The 19869-nt window shown below is 38.9% G+C and overlaps 1 protein-coding gene across 1 annotated transcript in view; it reads left to right on the top strand.

Moving 5' to 3' along the window:
• The window catches only part of tll1 (tolloid-like 1), a 52632-nt gene that overhangs the window by 2851 nt on the left and 29912 nt on the right, over positions 1-19869 (top strand). The window contains exons 2-3 of the mRNA XM_053330138.1: positions 18116-18238; positions 18425-18505. Coding sequence (XP_053186113.1) covers positions 18116-18238; positions 18425-18505 — 204 coding nt within the window. The remainder of the gene's footprint in view (positions 1-18115; positions 18239-18424; positions 18506-19869) is intronic.

Below are 19869 nucleotides of genomic sequence, written 5' to 3'. Positions count from 1 at the left end.
AGTTAGATGAAAAGATTGATACCACTCTCATATCTGTCCAATATATCTGTCCAAAATATGAAGCTAGAAGACAGGAAATGGATAGCTTAGCCGACTCCAGGAAGCCTCTACACCTGGCCAAGAAATAGTTGGACACAAATCCCCTTAAAACCGCAACTTGTTATTTTTACAATTTGGTTTTGATACAGATTGAACAAACAAAGCCATAATGTGCTAATTAGAGACCTTCAGAGGTGCTGGCGGACATATTTTCTCACCTAGGCACTGCACTGTTATGTAGCTTAATATTTAACAGACAGAGACCGAGATAGAGAGATATTGTTTGTCTCGTCTAACCCTAGGCAAGAAAGCGAATAAATGTATTATCCAAAATGTCAATCCTTCCTTGTAGACCACTTGGCCCTCACAATGCATATGTATAACCAATATACTGCTACAAAATTATTATAAAAATTTGACCACATAATAAAACTTCATTCATATAGCACATATCATACAAGATGAGATTAAATGTGCCGTTCATTCTTTTACTTTACACCCTCTCATATCACGCCAGCTCCTGAATGAGGTCTACATGTGGAGTTGTTTCTGAACAAACTGCCGTAACCATTGCCTTCAGGGCGAAGGAACAGTGCAGTGGTGTGGCTCACTGACCTGTTTTTAATACTTTTTGGACAACATTGGAGCTCTGCGGCAGAGAGGAATAAGATAAATCAGGCTTTAGATACACACACAATACTTGTAAGCTGGCTCACTTCATTGTTGGTTTGGCTCTGCACATGAGATTTGATGACAGTAAGAATTATATAGAAAACCACCACCTAATCTGTTCAAGAAGTAATAGCTGGACAATTACATGACTAATATCCAACATGTTTAGCTAAAGAATTTCCTTTTAGAAATAAACGTATTGAATGTTTCATCACCTTTTGATTTCTTCGCTTTACCTGATTTCTTCCAGTAATCTAGTTTGTGTGAAAATCAGTCACTGAATTCAGGTAATGAACAATATGTCTATGGAAATAAATATTCTAATGTGTAAAGCTGATGAAAGGACCATCTACAATTAGGGTTGGCTATCGTTTAAAAAATGATGATACCGGAACCAAAACCAGTACCTTTTAAAGTGATACTGATACCAATAGTGTATAGTTCCTACTTCAATTGATGATACCCATCCTTCAGTTGTGTAAAATGCCACCAGTCCTCCCGATCCAAATGATTTTTACATATTACATATCATAATATTACATATCATAATACATTGAAATAATTCAGATTATTGAAATATTTGAGAATTAACTGTACAAAACGGTACAATGAAGTATTATCACCACATGCATTTACTGGTTTGTAGCTGCTGCAGAAGTGGGCCAATCAAACATCACAGTAAAATGAAGAATGCTTGATTAGTTGAGAGCAAAACCATACAAATAGTCATTTTTTTCTAGATCTGTGTAGGAAAAAAGATTGAATGCTTGTATCGTTTGACTGTAAATTTCAATACGACTTGGTACTGGGTCATTTTGGTCAATACCTTAAATGTATATAGCACTTAAACCCAGCCCTATCCACAATCCTCATAACATAGAGACATTAGATTATTCTGTCATACATTGTCATTCTCTGTCAACATTTGTATTAATGTTAGCTTTTACTTAATCTTCACACTGCTGGGCTCCTGGGTGCAAACTGAGGACACCCTCATGATAAATAGACTCATTCCCATCACAACATCTGGCCAAACTCATGACCTCCTGGAGAGGAATCTCAGAGTCACAATAATGTAATTATGTGAATGTGTGCAAAGTTAATAGTGTTTTTTAATCAGTTAACCAATTAATCATTTGGGTTTTGGGTAACTGTTGGCAGGACAATAGCAAATTAAATTAACCTGTGGGAACTTGTGATTGGAATTTTCTTTTTTTAGATTTATTTTCCACCAATATAGTAACAGAGTTCACATGTAGATACACAGTTCAGTATTAAAAACTGTATACATGATACTATAAAAACATCAAAAAATCAAATCATTCCTTTGTCATCTTATGCTCCATCTTATGCTTCATTTCCCATTTACCACAAACCACAAAACATCCCACTTAACCCCACACCCAACAGGCAATAATAATAATACTAAACAACGCATCTTACCAGCATCTACATGTACACCACAGACAAACCTTTAATACCTAAATTATCCTCTGACATGCGTGATTGCACCACACATGCAAACACGACTTGTGTTTTCACTATTTTCCGAGATAGAGTAATTACAAAAATTGTCAACAGGTGAATCAATAATGAAAGTCATTAGTTGCAACCCTAGCAACCCCTTTTCATTGTGTAAAGAGTCGATGTGTGTGCCTTTCTGTGTAAGAAGTGGAAGCGCGGCTCATTCCAGGTTTGACCCTGTGGCATCGGTCTGAGTGGTTGGTATTCCGCCTCCTGTTTTTGCTGGGAAAACACGAGGGGAATATTTGGCTGTCTGCTTATCTCCTCCGAGTCCCGCACTGGTAGACAGGAGAACACACACTTCCAGGCCTTTGTGAAGTGATTTCCCTACGCGAACACACACATGCACACACACGCACACACTTGATACACACACATGCAGAGCTCCCTCCATTCACCCGCGCTTATCTCTTCCTGGTTGTCTGCATCCTGCTACTCAGCTGGAGATGACACACACACGTGCACGCACGCACACACACATGAACACGTGCACACGCTCCTACGCTCACTCAAGAGTCATTCATGCTTCCTTCCAAATCACTGTTCTCATAAAATGCTCACACACACAGAGTGAAAGCTAAACAAACCACGGTGTCCGTATGAAGCTGCGGGTCATTACTTCAGGAGTGACCCAAGAGACCCACTGCCCGCTCTCTTCTTCAAATACAATAGTTGTGCAGAGTAACACTATAGAACAATACATTCTGTACATTTTCTCATCCACACACGTCTATAAGCTCACATTTTACAACACAAGATTTACAATAAGGGTTTATTATACAGCAAAGGTGCGCAAAGATGTTTTTTTGCACAGTTGGCAACAATTGGATTAAAAAAAAGATCTCTGATGATTTTAAAGACAGTTAAAAACAAGAGTAGTGGTTTATACTGCTCATCATGTAGAACCTGAGCTCTTCTTTTAAGAAGAGATAATTAATTAGTAACTTAATTAGTAGATTATCCCCAAATAATAGAGCAAAAAACTCACGGATTGGAGGAGAGAGTCAGGATTTATACCAAGATTTATTTGCATAAATGTGACTGCTCGAGTGTTTTTGCTCACCACAGATCCGAGCTGTCATTGAAAGCTCAGACTTTGACTGATCTCAAATCAGAAAGTTCAGTTTTTTGTTACTTTCCTCTGACCCTCTTCTGATTTGACTACTTCTTTGTATTTCCATTAAGTGGACTCATGAGCTTTCATTTTTCTCTCAAGTTCAGAGCTGCAACCATTAGTCGAATAAATCAATTAGATGTTTAGCAGAAAATGAATCAGCAACTGGACTGATGATCAAATCATTATTTTTGTCAATGTTTTTTAAACGAAAATGATGAAAACTTTGCTGGTCGCAGCTTCTCAGATATGAGGAATTTCTCTGTCATTCATACAGACAGATTTTGAAATATTGATCAGATAAAACAAGACATCTGAGGACATCACCATTAGCTATAAGAAATTATAACTTTTTTCACAATTTTCTGTAGACAGTAGAAGTGATTAATCGAGAAAATAATAAGCAGATTAATCAATGAGAAAACAATCTACTGAAGAGCCAGATCTATGCAGAATTGATCACCTGTGATCACAGCCCAACGCATACTGGTTCGATTTGTGTCCGACTTGATCCTGACTTGTTCTGACGACATGCACATGTGGGCAACGATAACATCACAAGATCAAGGCATCATAAGATCAAAGCAGCCATAGTTTTTATAGCCAGATTCCGCAGTTGATGCCACCGACTACCAGACCCAGGGCATGATGGGAAATGCCTGGCTTTTGCCTGATCAAAGACCTGATTGGTTCAGGTGTTGGAGCAACAACATTATGTTTTATCTCCATGTTTTGTTTAAATCTAAATATTCAGATTTCAGTAGTCTGATCCTGTACTAAGAACTCTAAAAAGATGACAACTTATATCAGCTAAAGAGACAGAAAACATTCACCAACCAAATATTAGAGATAGATAGAATATGAACATTACTTAATTATTTAATAATAGCATTATGAACTGAAATAACACAAAACTTTTAGAAATGAGTGTGATGTGAAGATTATTCTCCTCTGTCCAGATGTGAAACTTTGATAGTCCAAATTCATCAAAGGATATGAAGTCTTTTTCTGCTTTTCCTCTCCTCTTGCATTTAAAGTAGATTTGTGTTTTTAAATCTATTTACTTGTTTGTGCATTATATTGTTTTTTATACAATATTTAAAAATGTGACATGTACACAACCATTCACACATATATATAGATAAAAAAAACAACAACTATACATTCATTTAAAGTAAAGAAACGTGTGTCGGAGAAGTAGGAAGCTAAAAGTTTATACAAATACCTTGAGATAAATTACATAGAAAAAAAGAATAATTTTGTTTTATTGGAGGAATGAGATGTGAATGAGTTTAACAAGTCAACTGATTTATGGTTGGCATGTTAGCCTGCAGGTAGGTTGGTCCGCTTGCTACAGTGGTTACATTTCAATGTAACACCAGGTCATTTAAAAAAAAATACTTAAAACAATGTTAGTGATTAGCAGCTACAAGCTTGAGTAGATTGATCTGATAACATTTTATTAAACTGGGATTATCTAACAGGATGTTACTATTTCTGTGATTTCCTGTATATATTCTTAGAAGGCCACCGGTAACTGTCCGAAACTGTCCTTTTGCTGCTACTGTTGCAGCCTGATCACACCCAGTTTTCCAGGCGAGGTGCAGTTCATCTTGAATGAGCCTATTATCAACTCACATGCCAATAGCCACAGTTTGATGCCTCAAGAGCAAATATGTGTTTTTTGTGTTTATGTCTATTTACTTTGCTGTTGCAACATATTTTCACTACAAGTTACTTTGCGTCCTGTCTGAACACACCTTTAATAAGTTAAAAGGAGAGTAAAAAATACATCCTCACAGAAATAAAAAAAATTGGAGTGCCCTTGCAGCCAAATGGTTATAGCGCCTGGCTGCCATATATTCGCAATGTCCTTGGTTCGAATCCTTCAAAGGACCTTTGTGGCATGTTGTACCCACTTCTCTCTCCCCTCGTTTACTGTCAGCATCTCTGCCACTAACTTAATAATAAAGGCAAAAATACCGCCATCGGTCTAAAATTCAGGCTGGCAAAAAGACCTATAGTTACATTTACACCGTCTAGCAACTCTCATAATGCACTGCAGCTTTCCAAAACTGTTAAAATATGATATGATAATGGTTCAGGTTTAAATGGTCACTTGAAACATGGTTTATACTACATTTAAGTTACACACCGGTCATTGTCTTAGCAACAGTAATGACCATGATGTTACAGCTTTTTTTTTAAAAAAAGGCCCGACTCGTAGTTTTGAAACATGATACTCATGGTTGGAAACGGGAAGTGAACATTTGAAGACATCTCCTGCAGCAAAGACCACTATCCATCCAGCAGGCCATCCACCTAATTAGCCTACTCATAATTAAACAGACAAATTCACCTTATCAATTCATCTCATATCGCTGTCATTTGAACTGCGTCACTTTCCCGGGTTATAATTACTGCTAAATGGCTAAAAGTAACTATAGGTCGCTTTTGCCAGCCTGAATCTTAGACACATACTATCATTTTTTCTTGTGAGGATGGGCTGAATTAAAAGTACATTCAGAATCTGAACTATATGCTTAAAGAATTACTGGTAAAATATTTTGTTATAACACAATATGGGGGTGACATTTGCTGGTCGTCTATTAAATTTTTAACACACAATGGGGTTTGAAGCAGACGAGGAAGATGTGAAGGAAAGCTCCAGAAAAACAACACATATCCAGTAATTTTGTATTTTCTGGATTTGGGGGTCATTTCAGTGACTGTCAATTGATCATGTAGCTATTTTGATACGTTTAACTCACACTTTGGTATTTTGTCAGTGGACAAAGTATCTTTAAAATGTGTACGTGTGTGTATGCCCATGCCCACATATACATTATGTGGGCTTTCAGCTTTTCAGTCAGAGAGTGAAGCCCACTATGTCGTGACAGTGAGCTGCAGCTACTGTTCACCCCTTCCCCCATTCCTCAGTAGGAAGGAAACTAGAGCAATGTGTGTATGTGTGTGTGTTTGACACCGTGGCTGCGTTGTGTGTGTGTGTGTGTGAGGGAGAGAACGAGCGGTCTCACTCATATTATATTAAACAGGATTTTCCCGAGCAGAGTGCTCCTGCCACTGAGCTTCCGAAGTCTTCCTCAGGATTCCCGCCTCAGCACAAACTCTCCAGCCGTGCTGAGAGCCGACTGTTTGTTTTGGAGTGTCATTGTTCCGGAGCCGGAGAAGCCATGAGTCAGCATCGCTGTCACTCCGCCCACCTGTCACGCATTGCTCAATTATTAAATGTCTGGGTGCTTTTATATCACCTAGCTTTTCCTGGTGGTATTTATAGTTGCAAAAATCATTCTTATAGACCTATTATTGGCTGAGGAAAAGCCTCCTTCTCCTTAAAGTCTTTTTTTCAGCTGTATCATTGTACCAACCCAACTGTAGTCACAGATGTAGCCTCACCACACTCCAGGACAGATAGCTACACACCCCAAGCTGGGCTAATATTTTAGTTCCTACACAGAACCAAACCAATATTGAATCGATCCTGCTAAAGAGTATTGGGTTTGTATCCATTGCCTGATAGATCTTATTCCTCTCTGCCGTAGATCTCCATTGTTGTCCAATGATTAAAAACACGTCACTGAGCCACTCCGTTGCATGAGTGACACACTCACCACAAAGGGTTTGTGCATGTTCGTGTGTTTAAAAGGCTCCAAAAACGAATATCCTTGTGACCTTGTGCGGCATCGTAAATTTCTCAAAGAGCGTCAGTAAAAACTCAAGATGTCGTGCCATGTTGCACAACAAGCTAGCAAAGCTCTGTAATCAGAACCACGTTCCTTCATGTGTGCAGTAGTGTCTGCTTTACAAGGAACTACTCTCCGGAGACTGAAAATCTGATTGCAGTTATTGCTCTAAGGAGCCGTTTCTAAAAAAAACCCGAATGATTAATGGTAGAGAGGATTAAGATATATCAGGATTTGGATACACAAACAGTACTTTTACATAGGATCAGTTAATTGTTGGTTTGGCTTTGCACAAGATATTTGTTGACAATAAGAAAAATCTAGATAATCACTACTGAGTAATTATGTGAATTATGTCTTACATGTTTAGCGAAAGAATCCCCTTTTAGAAGCAAACTTAAAGCAAGTTATCAATTATTCACAGCATTCAGACTGTTCAAACCTGATATCTTACAGTAATCTAGTTTGTGTGGGTGCCAATGTAGTCAGGTGTAAGGTACAATATGTCTGTGGAAAGTAAGTAAAGCTGTGTAGTCACACCTGATGAAAGGACTGTCCACAATCACCATAAGTTAAAACCCCCTACATTAAAACATTTGTTTATCTCTTGTTCCTACAATCGAGCCTCACTGTTCAGAAGGATGTATGTGTAGACACTAGAAAACAGTTTCCACATCCATCTGCTGGACTTGGAAATTTTCTCTGTGCTCAATCGAAATTCCGATTTTAACGGGTGGGCGTACGTGGACTCTAACTTACACAAGTGTGATGTGTGATGTGGAAAGTTGAAGCCTCCAGTGAACAAACACTGACAAAGACCCAATTACACACGTCTGCACTGACACATCACACTGTTTTGCTCCAGCACAGTGTGTTTTTTCTACAGACTAGCGAAGTAGGAGACATCTTTTACCCAGCAGTTAAACTTCTGAAATAACATCTGTTTGTATATTCATAGATTCAGGGATTTTCAAAAAGGGAGAAGGAGATATCACTTTAAGGATTTTAACATCATAATTATGCTTTTTTTAAATGAAAAAAGACATTATTGCTCCAAGCAGAATATTTTATATGTCTTAATACCTGCCTGAATGGGATATTTAATTATGTACTATATGTTATGTATCTTTTGCCAAAACGTGCATCCATAATCTTTTTAAATGTACGAATGTTGATTTTTACTTGATCTTCACACTGCTGGACCCCTTGGGGCACACCCAGGACACCCTGATTGTAAATCGAGCCACGATCGTGTCGCGTCACAATGTCTGGCCAAACCCATGACCTGCTGGAGAGGAATCTCAGTGTCACAGTTATGTGATTAGGAGGTTACACCAGCTCTGCGTGTGTGTCATATGATATTATGTTATTCTGTCTCATACCAAACATTTCTTTGCCTGTTATCCTCTTCGGGTTTATGTGGCCGAGTGCTCTTCAAGTGTGCAGTCATTCAAAGTCACTGATGTTCCTTCTACTTTGCCTTAAATATTATAATTATCTATATTTTAAATTCAGATACAGTCTAAAAAAAACAGGAACTATGTTTGCAAAGTAACTGAATAACTTTAGAAAGATATTTTGGTACGTTCTTCATCCCTGGCAATTTCTAACGTGTTTCTTCTCTTTAGTTTTTGGTCTGAAGTGCTGTTGTCAAGACGCAGAGATCTAACTAGTGCATGCACAGTTGAATTCATGCTGATTTATGTTACAAAAATAAAAGTTCAACTCGGGAAGTGATGACAACCTGACAGTATTTTCCTTTTAATTGGATTTGTTGGTCTGGGCTTTATCTCAGATGTCCAGTTGGAAGGAATTTTGCCCGTCCAAGTCTGTAGACAAACACTCCGATGTGTCAGTGCAGAGGTGTGTAATTGGGTCTTTGTCAGTGTCTGGGGCTGTGTTTAAGCCAGCAGAAATCTATAATTATGTGTGTGTGTTTCAGGGTTTGTGGAACTATGACATTGCAGACACGCTATCCTTAACTCTGCAGATCCACACTAAACATCTGTTAAAGATAAATTGTGGTAAAAAAAAGTTAAGTTTGCCTGTGCTGATATGAAATGGCTTCAATTCAGTTGTTTTTCTTCAATCCTTCACTCACACTGACACTCCCATAAACACTCTGTTGTTCATCATATTTCACCTCATGTCACTGAAGTTGAGATGATCATCTTTCTCTGATACGTACATACTTGCAGGAGGGTGGGGGTGTGATTTTTTTGAGTTTAGACTAAGCATTACTACATTTTCATTTTTTTCCTATGAAAGCACATTTTTGACTCATGACATTAACAAATGCAGCCTCTTCTCACATTCCAACACCTTACAAAGACATGTGGTGCATCATAATCCCATATTAAATACTGACATAGAAAACCATAAACAGTAATCTTGTTTGAAGTGCTACTTAAAGTGATACTTTTTTTCCACAATGGACAATGGAGGCTGTGGTCAGCTTGGTTTCAATTTTCAATTTTTTTTTTATCAATTCAATTTTATTTATGTAACCCCAAATCACAACAGAAGTTATCTCAAGGCACTTGTTACATAGAGCAGGTCTAGACTATACTCTTTAATTTACAGACACTCAACATTCCTCCATGAGCAAGTACTTGGCGACAGCAGCAAGGAAAAAAACTCCACTTTAACAGAAAGAAACCTCGAGCAGAATCGGTCTAAAGTAGAGAGGCACACAGAGAAGCAGAGCAACAACAACAATAATAATAACAATGATAATAATGATATAAGTATGATTAATAATTGTAATTGCTGGTGTGACCTTGGAGCCATGGTCCATGGAAGCGCGCAATACATTACCAAGGAATCCATGATCCTGATTCAGAGGAACCTGTAAGACGAGAAAGCACAAAAACTCTGGGGAAGAAGCCAGGAGAGTGGGAGGAAGAGAGGGGAGTTCTGTGCATCATGGGCTGTCAAGGCCGATATCAGCATAACTAGGGGCTGGTCCAAGGCAAGACTGGGCCAGCCATAACTATAATGTTAATCAAAAAGGAAAGTTTTAAGACTACTCTTAAACTTAGACAGAGAGTCTGCCGCCGGGACCGAAATTGGAAATAAGCCTGCATTCTGGGAGCGCTCTGTTCCAGTTATGTGGTGATGGATTCTAATAGGGATTAGTATCAAACATTTATAAAAACTACTAATGTAGCATAATCCATCCTAGTATGCCTAGAAATTACACCCATATTTGACAGTTCAGCAAAATTAATGTCCACTGCTAACATTCATCACCAATGCAGACAGTAGTACAGAGCGAAAGTGAAACCAGAACGTCCAGAGAACTTAATTGAAAATCCTCATGCATGACTCCGTCGACCCTGCACCTGTTCGTTTGGACCAGCAACCTGCTATTCGTGCTCTGATTGACTCTTGACTGTGAAGCTGTTACTACTAATATTACTATAGATAAATCAAAGTATGGTTGAGTAGAAGTTTAATGCAAGTTTACTGTAATACACATAGTGAAGATAAACACGTGAATGAAGGTAGAGTCTAATATTTTTTCTTTAGAGAAAGAAACTGTAGCTGAGTGCAGTATAACGATAATTGAGCTCAGGGCAGGTTCATCAGGCCAATGAGTGATCTAGGGAATAGCAGTCTTGACCAATGGCAGAACAAACCAACGGACGAGATTACTCATGAGCTGGACCAGGTCACGTAGGTGCATGTTTAAACATATTCGAGTGAAAAGAGAGGAGATTTGGAAAGTAAAACTTGATTTCCAAACATATTGGAAACTATTGGAATCAGTCATAAAAGCTGTGATATAAAGGCATTTTCACACCTGCACTTTTTAGTCCAGTCGAATGTTCCTACTCCTTGGTAGTATTCGTTTGGGCAGGTCTGAACCGAGTAATCTCATTCAGGGGTGGAAAACAGAGGAGGTGGTCACGGTATAGTCTGACCTGGCTCTTACCCAACTACTAGGCGTTCTCTGCAAATTTGAGCAAAATTGTTCCCGTAGCCAGGTGTGCACGAGATGAGCCAATTTAACAGGTGGAGAATGAATTGAGGTTGGACCTAGACATGTTGTATTTGGCCAGTGGACCTTCTTCGAGACCTTCTTTCTGCATTTATGTTATCACTCCCGCTCCAGACTCATCTGACCAATGAGTGGAGTGATCGTGCTCATGTTACTTGCAGTGATGCATTTTGGTTCACTCAGATTTTTCTCACCAAGTTTACCAACTCATCCTCTGATTTGGAACAAAGTAAATATAGGTTTGAAAAGTGCCGTAGCTGACTAAAATCTTCAATGCAAGCTACAAAGTTTTAACAGCCACCAGTTTACAGGATTGACTGAATCATTGAAATTTTGGGTGGAAGAGTTTCTGGGTTGGCATTTTTGTAACCTTGCCTCATCATGTGAGACATTCAACACTGTCAGCAACTGCAAGTGTATTTGAACTGCAGCACCTGCTGTTGCTCACAAAGGGTTAATATGAATCAAGCAGCTTGCACAGTGATTACTTTTGGAGAAAATCCTCAAACAGGGCAGAGATAATCTCTTTTTAATATTACAGTATGTTCACAGTCACAGTTATATACAATATAATAATAATAAAGCACAAGTGGAACGGCTAATACACATGCACATGTTCACACACACACACACACACACACACACACACACACACACACACACACACACACACACACACACACACACACACACATCTTAGCCCACCTACAGTGTGACCTTATATTTGCTTAATGAGGAGCTTAGTGAGGTGTGTGTGTATATGTGTGTGTGTTTGTGTTAGATACACCCCAGTGAGTACAGCATGGTGCATAACTCAGCAGTGCATAATCATCTACTGCATTGTACTGTAATGTCTGTAAAATGTCAAAAGGAACAGAAAAAAAGGTTTATAGTAACAAATAATGTGGGCAATATATCCTGAAAAGTGCACTGATGTGTCTGTGTCTGTTGGCAACTCAACTATGGGAACGCTCTTTGAATCAGTGCATATCTAAATGGAAAGAATAATGCAGTAGTTTTCACAGCCAATGATTCTGTGCCAAACTCAACACGGCTCACATTATTAAGATAGTTTGAGAGGGAACCGAAACATTAAGACATCAAAATTCAATTTCCTGCCAGTCAGGTGAGAGCTGCTGTTACTTCTCGATGCCTTTGACATTTAAGTGTACTCACTCACTCTAGTGTAACTTACATCTTGGTTAACCATGAATATTCAAGTTTACCATACTCATTTATGTTGTGTTATTAGGACTACATTCAGTTTAATGTACTGTGGTACATTATATATTTTAGGTGTCATGTTTCCACAGAATTATTTGATCTGATTCAGAGATACGTTTTATTATTATTTCTGCCAAAGCTGTTATTTCAGGTCCACTCACAGCTCTTGTTTTTATTATTTTTATATATTTATAGGTTCCCTTGCATCACCATCATTTTTATTTTCCTTTATCTGCTGTCTCCGATGAGTACTGTATGATTTTATCTCCCCAATCAGCAGTAATTGGCGGGGCGACATCATTTGTCTCTTCCTTCCACTGTTGAGGCATAAATACATTGGAGAGTTGAGAGACAGATAAAAACTCAGAGAGAGTGATGTTCTGTTTTTCCTGAATAATCTTAAATTAGATTATTCAAAGAGAAACGGTTGCTCATTTATCATTCACAGCCCAGAGAGACAACAGGAAACACCAAGAATTCAGGTTTCAAAAAAATGAAAATATTTAATCTTCAACTTAAAATGATCACAGAACAAAAGTATTAACATGAAAGTGGGAGACAAATTAATTGTGTCATTAAATGTGTGGAATAACAAGATGTAATATCATTAATTCAAAAACATTTTTCTCTGTTTTATTTATCAAACCAAACAATAATGAAAGTGGATTATTATTTAGCACATTCAAAGACTGTGTAAAGTGAATTCAGACATTTTCTTCTAAACACATTAAATAGGTCATAAATGTATTCCTAAAAAAGGTGTAAAAAGCATTTCAATAGATTTGAATTGTGGAGCTAGGCTTCACACATTGTGTTTCAAGATTTCTGTGTTCAGGATTACGCGGCGGTGATTAGCATAAACCCGCCCCTGCTGCTGTAGATGTATAAATACATTCAGCGCACACTACTACTACTACAGTCTACAGTTAGTCAGTTAGCTGAGTTAGCTGCCGAGCTAGCCACCGAGTTGGCCGCCGAGTTAGCAGCTGAGTTAGCAGCAGAAAGCTCTCAGATGTAGCGTCCATGTTTCTGGTAGAAGTGGTGACTTTGATTGACAGGTGACACTTGGTAGGGGGCGAGGTTTCAGCGGACTCGGCGGGCACTCCCACAGCATTTGGGAGCAGAGAAAGAGACTGAGTTTTACACAACTTAATTTCAGCCTAATTTCATATATTTGGCGATTTTTTGAATCATTCAAATTTGGCAGGGTGGTTAACAACACACTTTTCTGTGGTATGTCAAACTCAGAACACATATTTATTCTTACTTTACACGGACTTTAAGCTTATTTGTTCATTATTTAGCTTTTTCCACATCTTTTATTGGGTAACCAACTTAGAAATTATTATATGAACTAAAACTAAAATAATTGAACATTGAAAAAGTTTATAATCAGGCTGTTTTGTACTCAATCTATGATGAGGTGCTACTACAAATTTTAGCAAGGCTAATACACTTTTCTGTGAAATAAAGCATTGTATGCGTCAGTGGACATTATGATCACATGTCCGAAATATTCAGAAAGTCGACATTATACCCATCTGCTGATCAGTTGTGATCAGTACATCATAAACCGGTCTGTTCGTTATTCAAACAGCCAACATGACAGGAGGTGCTCGATGCATGTAAGGGAGTTACGCTTCTCGGTTTGTGTTTGGTGCATTACTCCTGTTTGTGTGTGTGTGTGTGTGTGTGTGTGTGTGTGTGTGTGTCTGCTGCAGTGCCCCTGCTGAAGGGCGAACAGTAAGGCCCTGGTCAGCATGATGTAGGTCTCCCGGGACATCCTGGGGTTTTTGGATCAATACCTTTCCTCTTGCATCTCCCTGCCTCACTGTCCTCACCCCTCCTCACCCACTGCCTTGACTTTGGGCTATTTATGGTATCTCTGTGGATTAACAAGACCCCAACAATCAATGGGCCAAACTTACTATCACTGTACTCTTCCTGCTCCTCTTGCTTTGTATCTCTGCTTGTGTCAGCTGCTTTTATCTGGAAAACTTTTAGTCCTTGTAGTTTCCCTTGCCGTCCTGAAATATCTGAAGCTACTGGGAGTGTAATGTCACAAAAACACTGCCCCAAAAATAGAAACAAAAGCCATGGGGAATATAATTTCTAATGCAGGTGCAACGTGATACAGGCTACCTTTACAACGGTTTTACACGGATAATGACCTTTCGCTGATGAAGTGGCTTTGTCTTTAGCTGTAAGATTACTTTTTTTGCACCCATTTGGTAGTTTTTGTGGCTCACTGTGATGGGAGAGGGGAGTGTCAGTACAAATTGTGTGGCACAGAGCAATTTGATGTCAGAAATAACAATTGTAGTGACACCTGCTCAGACCACATCTGAGTATAAGTGCTGCAGTAATTTTGTTGTTTTTTAGGTTTTATATATAAAAGTCGCCCACATCAACTCCTCCAGAATCAAATAAAACTCTTTAATGCAGCAAATTATGTTTGATTGTTCTACATTGTATAAAATAAGAGCAGCTGGTTTGATTGGTTGTGATTGATACCAGCTACAACATCACCAAATGATAGCTAGTTCTCTCTAAACCTCCACCACTGTTTCAGCTTCAGCTGTGTGGTGGTGTATCTGCCCAGGAAATGACCAGAGACCTGTTCATCATGGCTGAGTATTCCTGCAGCATCAAATTGTGCCAGCACTTACAGTATACTTACTGCATATACTTCTTATCCCATGGTTCAGAAAAAAGGGGCTCTGAACAAACAGTACAGTGAAATTAACTAAGAATCATGAACTGATTCAATTAGATCAGCTGATTGATTGAAACTATATATTTTACATCTGTGACCTTTACATGATGTCTTTTTTAGAACTTGCATTCACAAAGGATGACATATTTTAAACAAAGACATTAAGTAAAACAGGTAAAAAAAGATCAACATATCAGTACAATAAGTATGAATATGGAGGAAACAACAAGCCTACCAACATCATAAATGTTCATGCCATGTTTGATAAACACAATTTCATTTTGGCGCATATTTCTCAGTTCTAATACAGTTTTACATTTGAAATTATTCACATAATTTCTTAAAGCTTTTAGAATAAACCCTTAAGTGTTATATCTAAGTATCTTATCTACATAAGTGTTGTACAGTATATTATGTACATAATATATAATGATACATACAGTATGATGAGGATAATAATAACTACTTTAAAGCAGTCCTACGCCCTAGATCAGACACTATTCTCATATCTAAGAAATACATCATAGGCCACTATTCAACAGCACACACTCCCAGTCTGTATCTGATATCATGATTTGTAAACCATCTGTGGTCATTGTGGTTTTCTCCTCACTGCAACAATAGCACGGAGCCGTGCACAATGGCACCCTGACCCTCTGTTTCCTTTAGTGGCAATCCTGATTAGCTAAATGACAAGCTTCTCCCATACCATTGTTAATGTATTGGTGTCTTGAGTCCCTGTGGAGGCCAATAGCTCTGCTAATCATTTAGTGATGGTTATCGTTTAGTTGTTCATTGTCGGAGGGTCGGAGATTTACTGTAGATATGAAGGGACAGGGGAATATTAAGAGCATGGGTGAACAAGGGATCCAAGATGTGCTTTGTCTGATGATGAGAGGTGTGTAATCGAAACACAGCCACACACACACACACACACACACACACACACACACACACACACACACACACACACACACACACACACTACAGTTTGTTGTGCTGTAATGTATATGACACAGAAAAAGGATGCGGATGGGGATTGAAACAGGATAAAAGTTTTTATTTCAGTAAATGATGAATAAAAGCAGCCAGATGAAGCATGCTTTGAGTCTGTGGGAACAAGATTTAAAGAAAGGGTTCATGTCCAGTGCATGCTTTTTGCACTTGTCTATGTGCTCTTGTGCAAGCTATCTCAATCTTTAAATTGAAATGTGTTTTATTCGATAGGGACGATCAAATTTCACATATTTCCAATACAGAGCATGGAACTGATGTGTTGCACAGAGAGTTCAATGTTATTAGTAATTTTCAACTTTTATCCCTAGTTTGGTTTTGCTTGAACAGCATAATTAATTTTCAACTTTCATTATCATAAAACCACAATACACTTAAGATATAAAATAGACACATACTGAAATACATTGATTGTGATGAACACTTTTTTGCATCCTGCCTGTAGACCTGAAATCTGCCTCTCAAAATCTACTTTTGTGGTCACTGTTGTGCCGACTGCAAGAGTTTCTTGTTGATGATTTGTGACCAACATTTCTAATCAGCCTGCTATCACAGAACTCACTGTTGACAGATCCATACACTGTAGTCACCAAACAGCTATGTATCATAAAACAAGATGGTTTACACTCCTCCTAATCATCAAAATACTTATTAATATAATATATATTTTCAGCATGAGAGAACGGTTAACAGATAAGAAGTACACTGCCTCAATTTTCTGACCTAACGGGCATACAACAGGAGGAACTTCTCACCTCCTGCCACGCCTACAATAGATGTAACAAAGAATCTCTGCTACCACAATCATGCCATCATAGGTCAATAAAACTTTCCTCAAGTGTGTAGATATACAGTAGATGTGATATGAGCTCTGCACAAAATGGACCTGAATATCAAATTACTGTATTTGCTTCTCAATGCATGACCGTGCAGATATCCACTACAGAAAACTTCCCGGTTAAACTGTAATACAGTAATAATGTCTCATTGCTCCTTTTCTAAAAATACCATGCTGTCGAAATAAAGACAATCGGTCATGAACATTGCAATTTGCTTGTTTAACCAGCAACAAATGATCATCATCATACAAAGCCTGGTTTTACATCACGGCTTTCCAGTGTTCTAGTTATGGATTTATCCCAAGCTCAGTTTTGGAGTGCAGTGGCAACTCTCACAAGGATAAGAGCGCAGAAGCCAGCCTGAATGTAAAAAGGGAGGATGTGAGGAAGGGGAACGGTACAAGTAGGCAGAGAGAGAGGAGCAGTAGAGGGGACAGTGGTGAAAGGCTTGTACATGACCTGATATCAAACCACTGGAGGATAGTGACTCTCAGTGTGTGTGTGTGTGTGTGTGTGCGTGTGTGCGTGTGTGTGTGTGTGTGTGTGTGTGTGTGTGTGTGTGCTAGAGAGTGAAAGGAAGGTGTTCTCTCTGATATCAAACACAAGTTTCAATTTCAGGTGCGTGATTAGAGTGAGTGAAACTATAATGACTCTGTTCTGTGGTATGACGATGTTGCTACAACACAGACAATCCATAAACAGAGTACAAAAAAACACTTGAGCAACTTCCTGGTGAGTGAAACGTGCCGTTACACCATGACTGTACTGGTGTGACATCTAACCTACTGCCCGCTCAACAAGTGCACATTGTATTTCCTTAATGAGGTCCTCTAACAGCTTTGCACCGGAGGTCTTAGCAAGTCGAACAGTTTGTACCTGAACTGAACTTGGAAACAACTGAATCTAAGCCTGAACAGCCTTTAAAACAGGACATCATTATGAAGAAGACCTGGTTGCCTTGATTTGGTTTTGTTAAGGTCCAGTGGTCCAGAGGCCAAACAATCACTGTGTGTGTGTGTGTGTGTGTGTGTGTGTGTGTTTATTCAATATAGATGTTTATATGTCTGTGCTACTCTATGTAATGCAACTCACCCACTGATTGGTGAGAGACTGGGGGAAGGTGTGAAGATGTTTCACCTTTTTGATAAACTTTTGGATAAACAAATTTCGGTTTGGTCAAAAACTCCAGCCTAAGTGAACTTTGAGTTGAGATTGTTTTATCAGCTCTTAATGATGATAACTGAGAATTGTTTTTCTTACTTGCAGCTGTTTTCTGGGGCGACATCGCTCTAGACGAAGAAGACCTGCGCATGTTCCAGATTGACAGGACGATAGACCTGACGCAGCACACACACATGCACACACATTCCCGACAGGGACACACATCTGGTGAGTGAACTCAGCATCTCACTCCATAACCACCACGTAATGCTCTCTCACGTTTCCTCTCACACACTCTTCTCAGCTGCAGAGTGATGCTGCTTGAGTAGTAAGGAAGTAGACAGAGGCCACCTGAGGATATCAGCATTTACGGTGCATTGTTTGTGTTTTGATCTTGGCTTTTATGTATGTCAGGTGGCCTGGAGGAACACGAAGTCGCAAAGAAGAGAGGATCGTTATACCTACTGCTGGAAAGAATACGTAGATTTGGTTTCGGTAAGGACCTCACCACCACTCTGACATTTGTTACTAAATACATTGTTTAAAGGACCATACTGGTGGTTCTGCATATTGTAGCCAATTATACGGTGGCCGAGACCCGCCATAGCTGCAAATAAAAGTAACGCTGCAAACAAAAACAAATGCTGCTGCAAATAAAAAGAAACGCTGCTGCATATAAAGGAAACGCTGCAAATAAAAAGACACACCGCAGCAAACAAAAAAAACGCTGCAAATAAAAACAAACGCCGCTGCAAATAAAAGAAACACCGCAGCAAAAAAAAAAAAAACACCGCAGCATATAATAAAAAACGATGCAAATAAAAAAAGCCACAACGGAAGTGGATTACCGGGGACTGTTTTTGCCGAAACACCGGAAGAAGAAACAACAACAACAGGACTACGAATTGGAAAACGAACTAGAAAGTAAGTGAAAATGGTAGTGTTTAATGTCGCTACATGTACTTTTTAATGTGTTATTTGGTCAGGCGATGTAGCCCCAGGTTTGAAGTTGAACTGGAGAATGCCGGTGTATTGTTAGCTTCGGCTGCAGACACTTAAAACACGCTGTTCCGCCTACGGGACGGGTCGGAGGTTGGGAGGTAGCCACAAGTCCTTCTGAATGTTTTAAACACCAACCATTAAACATATTTATTCATGTCGTACATTGTTAGAAAGCATAGGTTGCCCTGATTCATTCAAGACCACTCACGAATTATATTGGTTGCTCACAACCGTAATAGTATTAGCGATTGGCTCGGCTAGCCACTCAGCTAAAGTAAAAACAGCTATAATCTCTACATACCTTCAAAGTCTTCCCTTTATCCACAACGATCATCTTATGACTCAGGACTTTCTGTACAGCTCGCCAAGTATCCATTCTTGTGAAATATGAAATCCGTTTCCATAACATCGAAATACTTTCCTCAATATGTCCATGTATTTAGTCCAACACGTAACGTAATAACACAAATAACAAACCATATACGGTCCCTTTTACGTCTTTTCCTGACCTACACGTACAAGCAACAACGACAGTAATAAGCTGCCGGAACTATGTAGCCGTCAGTTGTTTCCACTCTCGTTAGTGGTCTCCCCGTGTTAGCCGAAGCTAACAATACAACAAGTTTGTTTTCCAATTCATAGTCCTGTTGTTGTTGTTGTTTCTTCTTCCGGTGTTTCGGCAAAAACAGTCCCCGGTAATCCACTTCCGTTGTGGCTTTTTTTATTTGCATCGTTTTTTTTTTAGTATGCTGCGGTGTTTTTTTTTTTGCTGCGGTGTTTCTTTTATTTGCAGCGGCGTTTGTTTTTATTTGCAGCGTTTTTTTTTGTTTGCTGCGGTGTGTCTTTTTATTTGCAGC

Source organism: Scomber japonicus, chromosome 2, assembly GCF_027409825.1.
Source record: "Scomber japonicus isolate fScoJap1 chromosome 2, fScoJap1.pri, whole genome shotgun sequence".
NCBI lineage: Eukaryota > Metazoa > Chordata > Actinopteri > Scombriformes > Scombridae > Scomber > Scomber japonicus.
The sequence above is the reverse complement of the archived record's forward strand: the minus strand, read 5'-3'. Positions and strand labels throughout refer to the sequence as shown.